The following is a 13,452-nucleotide window of genomic DNA, read 5'->3' as shown; positions in this document are numbered from 1 at the left end:
TTTAATTATATCATCAGTCATTATTATAAAGAAGATAAAAGTCTAAACCTTTTATTTGAAGATAGTTTTTCATTGAGCACAGTCTTTTTTCCATTAACCCAGGCACTATCAATAAACTAGAGCATTGTCATGGCTGACATGTGGCCCAGGCTAATAACATATTACTTTCTTCCTCTGTTGGGTCAGATTGTATTCTCTGAAGGAAATTGCTCGGCAGCATCGTAGCCACGCTCCAAATAGCATTTTTCAATACCAGGGACTACCTTAGTGGTAGCCACCAATTTCCCTGTAGTTTTGCCTTCACTGCTCAGAGTGAATACTTCAGATTGTAAAGGGTCAGTGCTTTGCCCTTCACTATTGTGCAGCTGAAATAACCCATCCACCACTAAATCAAGAGCTACACACAATACAGATAAAAAAAGCGAGGTCCAAATGTTTGTTTGGGTCTATAGGACATTCTATAGCAGGGACAGAGTGAGAAAACAGCAAGAAGAACAAGTTCACTTTAGTGGAAAACAGTGAAAAAACCTAATTTGATGGTTCACAGGAGGAGAATTCGATGTTGCAACCTTCCCTTGTGGCGAGAGCAATAACTGTGTGTTTTTCCCTTTGTCACTACATGGCTGTAATCCAGATGCACACAGTGTACCGCAACGGATACTCACCGTCATCGCTGTGTTTTCTCGACAGCTCCTGCCTACTGCTGTGAGCCACCACTTCCTCTGGAACCTTGTCCAAGTCACTGGTCTGCAGAGGTCAACGAGAAGAGACAAAACACATGAGAGAGATAAAAGATAGGTAAAGTTAGAGAGAAGTAGATAAAGTTAGAGGGATAGAGGGATGGAGGTGGAGATAGAGAGATAGCAGAGAGGGAGATAGACAGAGAGAGGTAGAGATAGAGAGGCAGAATATGTATATATTTTTTAATTGTTTTACTTTGTTTTCTTTATGTTTGCTCGCTGACTTTGTTAGCATGTTTGTTTGCTTTTCTCGATCACATGACATCTGTCTTTATCTTTTGTTGTTGTATGTCTGTTGTTTTGTTTTGTGCAAATCAGTCTAAAATCTAAATCTTACAGAATTCAAAAACACAAACTTACACACATACGCAATTACACACATAGAAACATCAGAACACTATATAGGCAAGAGTTACTTGAGGCATACAGGGATAACTTTAGAAAATGACTGTTACTGCCATGTTGTGCCATGTTATTATTTAGAAACCGGTGCTGATGTGTATGTTGCACTTGCACATGTCACACTCGAAGTCGACGCTATTGTGTTACATGTCACGGCCGTCACGCGTCTTTTGACTCTGCCACGCCGGTATGCAGTCTATTATCACACACTGGAGAGGTAAACTGTTGTGTGGTTCTGTGAAAAATGCAACAAAGGAATAAAGCGTGCAGCCCTGCAGCATGATCTCTGAGTAAGAACAGATAGATAGATAGATAGATAGAAAGATGGATAGATACATTCTTTCTCTTTCACAGCCTAACCAGCTATTCTAAAGAGAACCGTAGTGTAGCAAACATGCTGTTTGTAAGTCTGCATTTGGAAACTATTATCATAACCCCTGTTGAGATCACATTGTCTCTGTGAGTCTCCACCGACACACACGCCCATTCATTAACAGCTGCACAGGACAGGGCAGGAAGGCCCAAATCCAACAGCTTTCAGATGTCATCATACGGAGGCACATATCCAGACTGCATAAACTGTTTAGCTTACATTAAAATAGGTAATAATAGATGATAAGCTATGAAAAACAGATTTCCTTGCGCATTACACACAGCGATGGAGAGGAGGCTGGAGAGTGTACAGTACAATCGGTCGAGTCCATCTTCAGAGCTGTAACATGAGCGTTTGCATGGACATCTCCCTTCATGACTGCCTGGACCAGACTGCCTTTATTGGTAGTGTTTACAGCCCTGCAGTGGCAGTATCTATTTAGACCATCAGCTACAGTGCGTCTGTTGCAGTGGGATAAAATATAACAAGTATAATACATGGATTGAACTGTGATAACCTGTATGTACATTATAGCATAAGGAAGAGAGGACTTGAGATAGAAAATAAGGTTTTAGTGACTGGAATTTGAGTTGAGAAATGATCCTTTTCTTACCGAGTTTCTGTGTGGAGACTCAGACCCACTGGCCCTCTTGGCCTTTTGTGCCAGCGACGTCCCAAACCTCAAGGCCTCATACACAGGGTCCACCTTGTTTCCACAGGCTTTAGAAAAGAATGAAGACACGATAAAAGCTGATGGCAAACAAATGTTAAGCTTTTAGGATACCCTTGAGTACTTTAAAACCAGGTAATCTTATAAAAAAGCTCAAGTGGAAAAGTAGTTCTGGAAGAGTGGAGTGAAATTTTCGCTTTAGAGCATGCCATCGCACACAGAAATGGAATTATCAGGGAGATTTAAGCTGCTCACCGATGGGCATGACTTCTTTGATGCAGCCATACTGTTCCTGGATCAGTAATGGAGAACTGTAATACCGCCGAAAGCCTTTTGGCTAAAAGACAGAGAGGGGAAAAGAAAGAGAAGCAACACACACATTAGAGACAAATCAATATGCAGCACCACAGGCAGAACAGCAGCCTGACACTGAAATACTGCACATAACTCTGTTCAGTCAGACGTTTCTGAACGCAACTGACAGAGACAAAGTTCTGCCACACTGGATGTCGGACATCACTGTATGGATGAATCACAACACCTATATTTCACGCTGCAGACTGAGAAGACTAAACAGTGTCCGATAAATACATAAAACATAATCATGCATAAATTTAAAAATAAATTACACAATGGCAGTCAAACAGTCTAGTGTGCAATATTGTGCTGTGTACAAATGTGCACAGGCGTCATTTTTAGGGTTGAATGATCTGTACGAATGAAAAACAAATAAATAATTTGTGCTGGAAGTCAGAAAAGTAACTTAGCCATTAATCCTCATTAACTGCTGATTAATATGGCTGAAATTAAAAAAATCAATTTGATGCTAGAAAAGGGAAAAAAAAGAGTTGTATTATTTTTTTATTATTACGTTATTTTTTAATGATGAACTCATGATTTAGAATCCATATAAATTTATAATGATTATAATTAGGAAAATGATGACTTTAAAGACACAGAGAAAAGTCCATAAGCATATCAGATAAAAAAGACAACAGGCTATGTACAAAAAACAATAAATAATAGGAAATACGCAACAACACATTCTGTAACTACTTATAAAATACAAGGAAATAAACAAGCATTTTAATGAATGTATCACAAACCTGTTGCCCGTTAGTAATAGGTAACTGAAATAATAATTTCTTTACATTTGCACTGTTCAGTTTGTGAGCACATTTTGTAATTGAATTGACATTTTATTTGGCAATTTAAGGCCAGTTAGGAATATGCCACTTTAAGATGGAGCAGACTGTAGGATGAACAAATATTTACTGTGTATAAAAATATCTTTTAGTTTTTATAGTGTCACTAATTGAGTGACTAAAAGATATTACTACTTTAAAAACTGTTTCTGCAAATTGCTATAAAACAACTTAGGATTGTAAACTTTATATACTCAGCCACTGTAGTTGGCTACAATTATTGTTACCTACAGAATCTGGTAATGGCACAAAATTTAATGAAATACACACTGACTAATAGCCCCAAAAAGACGTCAGCAAGAAAAACAATGATGAGACTGGTGCATAGCTCCGGAGTTAACAGAGACAGAATGAGGGTGGAATGGAACACAGATGCTGAGGCGGCTGTTGTTGTTTACAAAAAGTCATCAGACCCAGTACTGCACTACCCCGCAGCTGAGGCGCAACATTTGTTCCACTCAGTTTAAATAACTTTCAGCACGTTACTATCCAAACAAAACTACAATTACCGCCTTCACCAACCAGTCAAGTTGCAGTTTATATCCATGTTTGTCCAGACTCTTATGTGGTGAAGACTTGGACAAAAACAATAAAAGATTTTGAGGTCACAGTGACCTTCAACTCTGACCACTGACACAAAGTCATTAAGTCTAATTCATTCTTCTGCAGCTTGGTGCGCTCTGGGCAGGCTGGTGTCAGCACCTTCCACGCACGCCAAGTGCATACTGTATATAGTACTGTGGTACACTTGGTCTCCCTATATTCTTGGTGAAAGGGAGAAGCCAGGACAGCATAAATAAATGGTGATTATCTTCTCTCCCCTGCATTCATGCTCCTTTTTGCTAACTTTTTGTCCCCAATTTTACAAATTTGCCTCTCAGAAGCTTACATTTTTGGGTACACTCTCTGACATCACACTCAAGCTTTTCAGCTCAGCTACACTTTCTTCAAATTGGTCCATGCTTGTTGTTTTTGTTATTGTAAAAGATGTGAAGCCTGACAGGAAATCTGACTTCCTGATGTCCATTCAAGCTTCTGCGGTGCTTGATGCAAAGTCCCATTTTTCAGGAGATGCATGGTCTCTGTGGTTTTCTGTGATTCCAGAAAACCATGTCTACAACCCAGCCGGAGCTCTGCATGACATTTTACACGTAAGTATGAATTAAGATATAAATGTTCATCCCTGAGTCAAAGTGGATGTTTATGCCAAAGTTAAAGAAATTCCCTCAAGGCAATCCTGAGATACTGTGTCCAAGAAAATGGGATGGACGTGAGGTGACTGTTACCTTTGTCCACCAAAGTCTAATCAGTTTATCCTTGAGCCCAAGTAAACGTTTATGCCAATTTTGAAGAAATTCCCTGAAGGTGTTCCTGAGATACTGTGTTTGCAAGAATGGGACTTCAGCATCAGCTGTCACAGACGGAGGCATAACAGTATTACAGACTACCCTTTTAAATTCTGCATGATCATCATTAATGAATAACTGATTTGTTACATACAGAGTTAAACATGCAGGAGTAGAAAATATGTCAGGAGGTCCACTGCCATGCACCTGACTGCAAAAAAATAGTCTTGGAGTCCGAGTCTTAATTCATTTGCCTGTCATGTCCTCCTCCAATCTCCCAAGGTGCTCAAACATTTATCATTTATATATCCATTACCCACCTGTGTCCTATCCAATCGATACCTCCCCATCAATTTTAGATCTTTCTTAAGTAAAGATGAAGGACAGAAGATTGAAATTCTCCTCGGCCACTAAGTAAACTGCAGCACACTTGGCTGATGATGAATGATTGATGTATACATTTCCAGATTTTCACCATTTCTTTCTCTCGTTTTCATTTCTGAAGTAGTCCTAAATAAACATTCATCCCTTTCGGTTCTTTATAGGATGTGAGGATCGGTGTTGGATGACTGCCTTTTTCCCTGTTTGTTTACATTTCATGTATTCAAGTGGCAGGTGGTGAAATCTGCAACGCTAATCAGTCGTGATTAATTCTTCATTTGACACTTGTCATGATGAGAAAGCTAAAATAAGTAACCCTTTAGCTCTTCAGACCCATCTCTAGAACTGAGATGTCAGCCTTTCAGGTTCAAACTCATTAAGGAAAAGGTTAAAAGAGGAACACTTGTTGTGAGCCTATTGGCTACAAACAAAAGACACCACTCAATGTTGCTGTCAGTGACTTCATTCACTCTGCTGATGTTGTGACAGCAGTGATTGTTACATTAGATTTTTGGGAAATCTGAGGAGAAAGTCTTTCTGATGTGCTGTAATTCACAGTATGCATATTCCTATTGAACAAAAGACAAGATGAGGACAGAACTTCAACTGAAGTATTTATTCATGCACAGATGTTTCAGACAGCGGAGAACAATGTTACAACCAAGCACGTCTTCCTGAAACATATGTGCATGATTAAATAATTTCATTGAGGAGCTGTCCTCTTCATGATTGAATTGAATTTGAATTTGAGGACCCTCTAAACAGTTCATCATGAAGTCAAAGTGGACGTTTGTGCCTAATTTTAATAAATTCCCTTAACGAGTTAATGAGACATGGCATTAACAAGAATGGGATGGAAATATGAATGTACAGACATACATACAGACGTATGGATATACGTATAGACTGATTTAAGGACAGACATACAGACAGATGGACAACCTGACGGCATACTGACTCCAGCCACGGCTATCGCTGGTGTGGAGGCATAAAGACCCTTGGATGATATTGTGTGCGTTCAGCTTCTGAATTGCTTACTTCAGGTATGTCCAAAGTCTGGCCTGGGGGGCATTCGTGGCCCTCGCAACAATTTTAAATGGCCTTCAGCTTAAATTTCAAAATATATTATGAGCCGCCACACAATACTGGCTGATTAAGCATGATCGCTTTGCATTTTTTCCCCTTCACCTCACAATGGCAATGCTATAATACAACTTGTACACGTGCATCGGGCTGGAACTAAGGTGTTTTTATAAACAGTAAAAAGTAAAAAAGTGAAAAAGTAAATGGAATAGTTACATGGCCACAGCAAAGGATAGGAAAGTGGACAGTAAGGACCACTGCTTTCAGGTGCAGAGGATAGTTGAGTACATTTTACTAAAAGATGAAACAGCTGTTTGTCTTGTTTTTTGTGATTTTTTTAAAATAACCTATTTAATGCGAGAAGCAGTTGGCCCCCAAGTGTATTCACATTATATAATCTGGCCTCCATTCAAAAAAGGTTGGACACCCCTGGCTTACATACGGCTCTCAAATGCAGGCTGCCAATTATTTCTTGAATTCTTAAGTCTCAGCTACTTATGAGACTGCCACCTACTCCTGTCGTCCTCCTCCAGTTGTCATCATGGAGCGCTTGGCTAAGGCATTGCCTTTTTTATTTCTTTTAATTTTATGTCAAAACCATTTTCTATTAATTTCAATTACTGTGCATCCTTCTGCTGACACGGCATTTACAGCATCAGAATTATTTTTTATTACTGAGTTTTTGATTGTCATGTAACACAAAGTACTGACGCCGAAAATCAAGTTTACTTTAAGTTTTATTTAACAGTACATTGATTTTACTACTGCAGAAGTTCTTCTTACAGACTTTTTTATGATATCTCCAATCCTTAGTCAAGATCCAAAGTATTTGCACAGTAAACAACACCTGCCTTTAAATGGTGTTTAGGGGCATTACATATGCTAATAACAAACAATTGGCTACCTAACAGAAAATTGGAGGAAAATATAAGAGAAATTTAATAAAATGCTGCATTAGGTCTAATGTGTGTTAGACTATGGGTGATTAACAAAACTTTATTGAAGGCTAAATTATTCCTTTACAGCACGGAAAATTTCTTTGCTTGGGGGCCACTTTTGCAAAATGGCAGGAGGCCGGGGCCAGTCGTAGCAGCCCAATACATGTTTCTAGGATTTTAGGACATTTCTAGAATTTTAGGACATTTGTTGGATTTTAGGACATTTCTAGGATCTTAGGATTTTTCTAGGAGTTTAGGGCATTTGTAGAGCCTCATTGCCACTGCACAAAAACCTGTTACCACCGGCTAACAACTGTTTTTTAATGCAAGTGGAATGGGTATTATCATCATTCACATCTGGGTCATATGAATCTGCAGTAGACACAGGTTTTTATCACCTCTGGCTCCAGTCCGCATTGATGAGAATACAACACCCAGGTAACTGCGGAAATTTTAGCTCCTTAACTGGTAAGATGCAATGACATGCCACCACTAATTACCGTCCGTGTCCTCCTAAGCAGTGCTAAAACACTGATCAAAATACATCTGCACCGAGTTTGACAGAGACTGAATAAAGAAGAGATATAGTAGGAGAAGAAACCACAAACAAGTTTTCAAAGACATCTGTTCCTTCTGGAGTCTACTGTTTACCCGTTCTCCTACCTGTCTGTGTCGTCGCATGGACACACCAACAAAACAACTCTACCACACACACAAAAGCTGACAGAAAAGCAGACTTGTGTGCTCCAGCAGTGTGTTCACACACAGTGGGAATGCAGTCCTAAACTTAGCAAGTGTTTGAAAAACCTGCATCCACATGCTAATTTTGGTGGGAAAGGGGTATAGGATTTTAGGGATGTTTTAAGGATTTTATGATGTTTCTAGGGTTTTAGGACATAAGGACCTTTGTCAGGGGGTACAGGGGATCCTCCACTGGCACTTTTTTTGAGAAACAAGCTCTATTTTGATGCTGTTTTATGCACTCTGGCACCTTAAGTATACTAATAGTACAAAAGCAATTCCCTGTATGACTCACTTTATTTTAACTGTGAATTAGACACCTGGCACACTATTGGGAGCCAGATTTGGCCCTGTAAGTTGAATGTCACTGCTTTACAGTCACTAAAAAATCTAACATTTTTAGCTGACTGTTGCCAAATCTGAAGGTGAAGTAATGTTATATAACCAAACAGCTGAACCACAAAGGCCTGTGTGTTAAATACCACAATTTTTTAAAATCTACATTTGTTATGAATTCATTGTCGCTGTTTCAGTAAGTACAGAAACCTAATGATGAAATGATGATACATTGGTTTCATGGTTTATAAAGATACAGAGCATGAGGTAACTTAATTTTTCTGCTAAAGGGTTCTCAAGCCAAGAGAAACAAGCATGGCTAGAAGTGTCCAAGTTTAGAATAAGTCAAATTTAGAGCTGTATTCCACTGGGGAAACTTCCCTTTTTATGCTTGACCTCTCAACCTCATTTTCCACTCCTGAGAGCTGATCATATCTTCAGGCCTCATCCCTCAGGCATCTAATGGAAAGATGTCACAACGGGAAAGGAGAACGACTGCCTACACTGTCTCTTCCATATCATTTCCATATGACATTTATGCACTTTATTCTTGCTGATTAACACAAACTCAACGTATTCCAAATTTCCTAATTAACTCCAGCCAAAACTTCTCAAGCAAGGTGTAGCCAAATACTGTGGGGAATAAAGTAAGAAAAGGTAGGAAATCACACATAAAATGACCTGACAGTGTTACAGTCCCTCTCTCTTTAGTGTGGGATGTGTGCGAATGACTAAAAAGTCCCAGTTCAGTCCTGACTGCCAGTTTGCTGGACTGCTATGGAAGTAAAAGCGCTGAACGATTCTTGGCACTGGTGTAACTGAACCCTCCCCAGTAAAAACATTCAGTCCCCCCTCAGTGGACCAACTCCAGAACCAAATGGTCTCGTTATAACGCAGGTTCACAGATGACGAGGGGCGATGATGATTGTGAATCACATAATAGCTCACAATCTCTATTATCATCACCCAAAAATGAGAACAGGCCACCAGAAAGTGTGTTGCTGGGAGGGAGAAGACACACAATGACAGTAACAAGGCTTTATCTCTCAGTCTATTCAATATAAATTAGGAGATTATTACAGTACAAGGTCATTACCTCTGATTTATGAGGTAATAACTCTTATAAGCTGACTTATTGACATGAACAATTATTTAATAAATTCTACCCAATTAGACAGTTTTGCTTTAGTTTTTTACATCAACACATAAGCACATTTGAAATTGACCTATAAGCTCAAGGTCACCTTTTTGCTGCTACCATGGCTCCCATGTAGAGCTCATTAACAGAGAGGCAGGAATTGGTTAAAGTAAAGCATCTTCTGGATATATTTGCTGATAGAAGAATTTGCAGATGCATTTCATAGACTTTGGACAATTATATAGAATTGCATGTTAGAAAAGCAAATTATGTCACTTCAAAGCATTTCATTTAAGTAAATGTCTCAGAGTTTCCCACACATTCATTTATTTGTGTCGGCCCACCACAATCAAAACATCTGTCGCCATGTATTGATTTTAATTTTTTTGAGCTGGACTTTTCATTAGGAGCACTACTAGAAAATATGTATACTGTTGAAAAAAATATACAGAAAATATATTTACAGTTCAATTATAAATTGCACCATACTCTTGGAGCGCAGAGTACACGCAAAAAGAGAGCAGCAGAATGCCAGGCACATTAAAAATGAAAGTCAATCATTAATTGCGCTGGGTCTAATAGTTTGCATTCACTCGTCTCTGCAGCAGCTTCTCCTCTGATCCATCGATCTGATCTGATCTGATTTGATCGTCTCTGACCAGACTCACAGATCAACTATCCACCCTGCAACACAAACTGCTGCTGAAAGATTGCCTGACTTCTTATAAAAGCGACAGCAGTTTGTTTCCCTGCTGCCAGAACTCTGTGACAATCAAACTGCAATTATTACAACAGTAACTACGGATACTGTCAAATCAACCAGGACTGTAATCTCTGTGATCTTTCATATTGTTACATAAACCTTTTCTTTCCAACATTTCCCACACCATGAAAATCTGCGTCTTTTAACATGACAGAGGTTTTCTAGTGAGGTTTTGTAAAGAGTTAATAAATGTACAGAGGTGAAATATTTTCTTAACTTTTAATGGTTAAATATTTGTTAATGGCTGTCGTAAAGCAGCTAAATTAGGTATCAACAGCAGCTTATTTTAGCCAAAGTATTATTTATTTAGTATAATTATCACTGATCAGTATTGCCAACTTTCTCATTTTTGTGACACTGAAAAGTTTTCACAATCTCATTTCATAGTCTCATTGCCTCTGCCAGATATAAAAGCTGGAAATAATAAATTATGTGATAATTATTCCAAATATTATTTAACACCCCCTTTTTCACAAGACTCAACTTAAATATCAAAAAAGAGACTGCTAAATGCCAAACACATCATAACAGTGTTACGTGTGACATCTTCAATAGTGGTTATGAAGCTGCTTCAGGGTGACTGTATTGATCCTGATTTAATGGTTCATGCTGACAGCTGAATGACAGAACTTAACGGAGGTGATGAGGAGGTCAGCATTTTTGTAAATACTGAGATGCATTACTATTATCTAACACACAGACAGACAGAGTGATGATATAACGATGATGGGGACGATGACGAGGATAGATGGTGGTCACAGATGTACCAGCACACACTCACACATTAAGTGTGATTTCTGAATAAGCACATTCTGGTGGGAATTGGTCAGACAGCCAATTCTAATATGTCTATTTGATTTCTATCATAATGACATCAGTAATTATAAGCTCAGAATCTCCTAAACTATTGACAGCAAAGAGACAAATGTACTGTCTACATCATATCTTACATACTATTGTGTGTCATGCATCTTACCAGTTTGCCCATGCAGCGTTGCTGTCCCACTCCGTTCTCACACTTGTGGTGGAGGCTCATTTTGCAGGCTTTGCAGCGGAGGCCGTGCTTTGCCGTGTTTCCCGCCAGGAACACCACATGCTTGGCTGTTGTACCTGATACACACACAGAAAAGAGGCAACAAATTCAGATCTGTCATGTCAGGAACTGGACTGGAAGGCTGTTCCTAAATGAACAGCAAATTACAAATGAAAAGGCAGAGGAAACGGAAAAAATTATTCAGAATGCCGTCTTCTGTTTATTCATTGTCTTTACACACTTATTCCTAGCCTAGAGTTTCTGGAGTCATTCCCAGCATGCACTGGGGAAAACCTGTGAAGTGACATGTGGAACATTTTAACAAGGACAAAATTTGGCAAATGTTAACCATGACTTGCACTTCTGCAAAACCATTTTAACCAAACTGACTGTAACTGAGCCAGTCCCTTGTCCACCATGTGAAGCCATTTCAAACTGCTGTCTGTGTGTGGCTCACCCTCACTTGTTAATATGTGACTCACAGTTGCTGGAATAAATGAAGATTAATCTGACTTATTTGTGAACCCAAGTTATGCAACATTGCAACAGCGAAGATTCAGCATGTGTGCATTTGTGCATAGAGGTGTGTGGATGAGTAACAAATGAACATGAGCAGAGAGATAGATGAGGAACAAAAATGAGAAAGATAGTCTTGTTCAGGGTGGAGATGGGAGATTATAAAGAGAAGGGTGCTGGCAGAAAATGAAGCTCACATGGCAACAACAACAGATTGTATCAATGCAGTCTTTAATGAGGATCACTGAGTTTTGGCTCTGTCATTGTGTGTGTTTGTGAGACTGAAGGAAATAAACAGGAAAGTATGCATGCATGCATTAAGTGGGTAATACTGCAGGGGGTATCCAACCCTCAACGGTCATTTTACAGACTTAATGAGCTCAATTTCAGTAGTTTTAACATGCAAATAGAAGCTCACCTATTTAAAAGTTTAGGCTTCTTAATGTTCACACATATTAATATTACTGTCTAGACACTGAGGTATCACAGGCAATATTCCTGCCTGAGGCAGAAAAAAATGTTGAAAACTGTCAGCTGTAAAAAAAAATGTACATACATTTCCTAAGGGTTTGAGACCAAGTTCCCCAGGGAGGAAGTTATCATCCCTTTCCAATCCTTGCTCTGCTGAGACCCTGTATGCTTGGAGGGAGTGACATGGCCAAAGCTTGAACACCAAATATTAATAAATAGCGTTCAAATATTACAAGTTTGACTGACTGAGCTGACTGGCTGGCTTTGACTTAGAAGTTAAGCTTAGAACAAGCTATTGCTGGACTATGGAAGCATGCGATATGAGACCAATGGTAACACTATATATTAAGAGAGACATATTCACCATTAACTAGTTGCTTATTAGAGCATGCATATTAGTAATATATCAGTTCTATATTACTTATTATAAAGGACTTATCAATTCCTTATTCTGCATGACCATTTTCTACAAGGGGCATTAACACTCTGGATCACTGTTAAATGTTCAGAGTTTGGTGCAGAGTGGAGTTGCTGCCTGAGTTCAAAAGGAGTGACCATGCAGCCATCTTGTTGAGGTCAATGACTATGACACATACCCCCAATGACACGAAAGATGAAGCCAGAGTCTGGAGCATGTTCCAGGACCCCACCTTCACATTACTGATGACATGAAGTCATTAATTGTGTTTGTGGTGGATTTAGTTTGTAAAACAACAGAAGCAACTATACTTAAAAATATGGTTAGATCATTTCACAACCAGAAGCCATGGGCTGCCAGCACCATACAGGACACCATTAACACGTGCACAGCATCCAGTCTGGAAACATGGACAATTATAAAGCAGCAGCCTTCTATGTAAGAAGAGGCAAAAAGGGACTAGATTACAAAGCACAAGGTAGAGGAGCTGACAGGATTGCATTTCACTGGAGTTGTGTGATTTCATGTGACAAATAAATGTGAAATTGTTTTTGTGTGGAGAATCTGTCAAATGATGCATCCTCACCAATGAGAAAAGGAATGAGAGGTTTCAAAGAAGAGAAAATATCTCGAAACCATTATGCACAACACACTTTGCATGACAAAAAACACCACTTGCAGCCAGCAGCGGTGTATCATTTGACAGTCATTCCACATTAACAAGAGAGGACTGTGTTACCAAGTCCGAGTGGTGTTATTAGTTGTAGTCTGGCAGCTATGCACCTTCAGCTCTTTATTGATTAATCAATGAGCATGTGCTCTGCTCTGGCCTACACTCTGTGTTTGTGTGTGTGAAAATATGAACATACAAAGGATTCATCGATCTACATCTGTGGGC

At 39.1% G+C, this 13,452-nt stretch overlaps 1 protein-coding gene across 3 annotated transcripts in view; it reads right to left on the bottom strand.

Moving 5' to 3' along the window:
- Positions 1-13,452, bottom strand: part of stac (SH3 and cysteine rich domain) — a 44,906-nt gene that overhangs the window by 19,646 nt on the left and 11,808 nt on the right. For all 3 annotated transcript variants that reach the window (XM_088087063.1, XM_042501188.2, XM_042501189.2), the window contains 4 exons: positions 11,093-11,226; positions 2,441-2,522; positions 2,129-2,235; positions 666-747 (listed from right to left, as the gene is read on the bottom strand). In XM_088087063.1, coding sequence (XP_087943189.1) covers positions 666-747; positions 2,129-2,235; positions 2,441-2,522; positions 11,093-11,226 — 405 coding nt within the window. The remainder of the gene's footprint in view (positions 1-665; positions 748-2,128; positions 2,236-2,440; positions 2,523-11,092; positions 11,227-13,452) is intronic.

This window comes from Plectropomus leopardus, chromosome 14, assembly GCF_026936395.1.
Source record: "Plectropomus leopardus strain MGB_pleo_1.0 chromosome 14, ASM2693639v1, whole genome shotgun sequence".
In the NCBI taxonomy this organism is placed as follows: Eukaryota; Metazoa; Chordata; class Actinopteri; order Perciformes; family Serranidae; genus Plectropomus; species Plectropomus leopardus.
The sequence above is the reverse complement of the archived record's forward strand: the minus strand, read 5'-3'. Positions and strand labels throughout refer to the sequence as shown.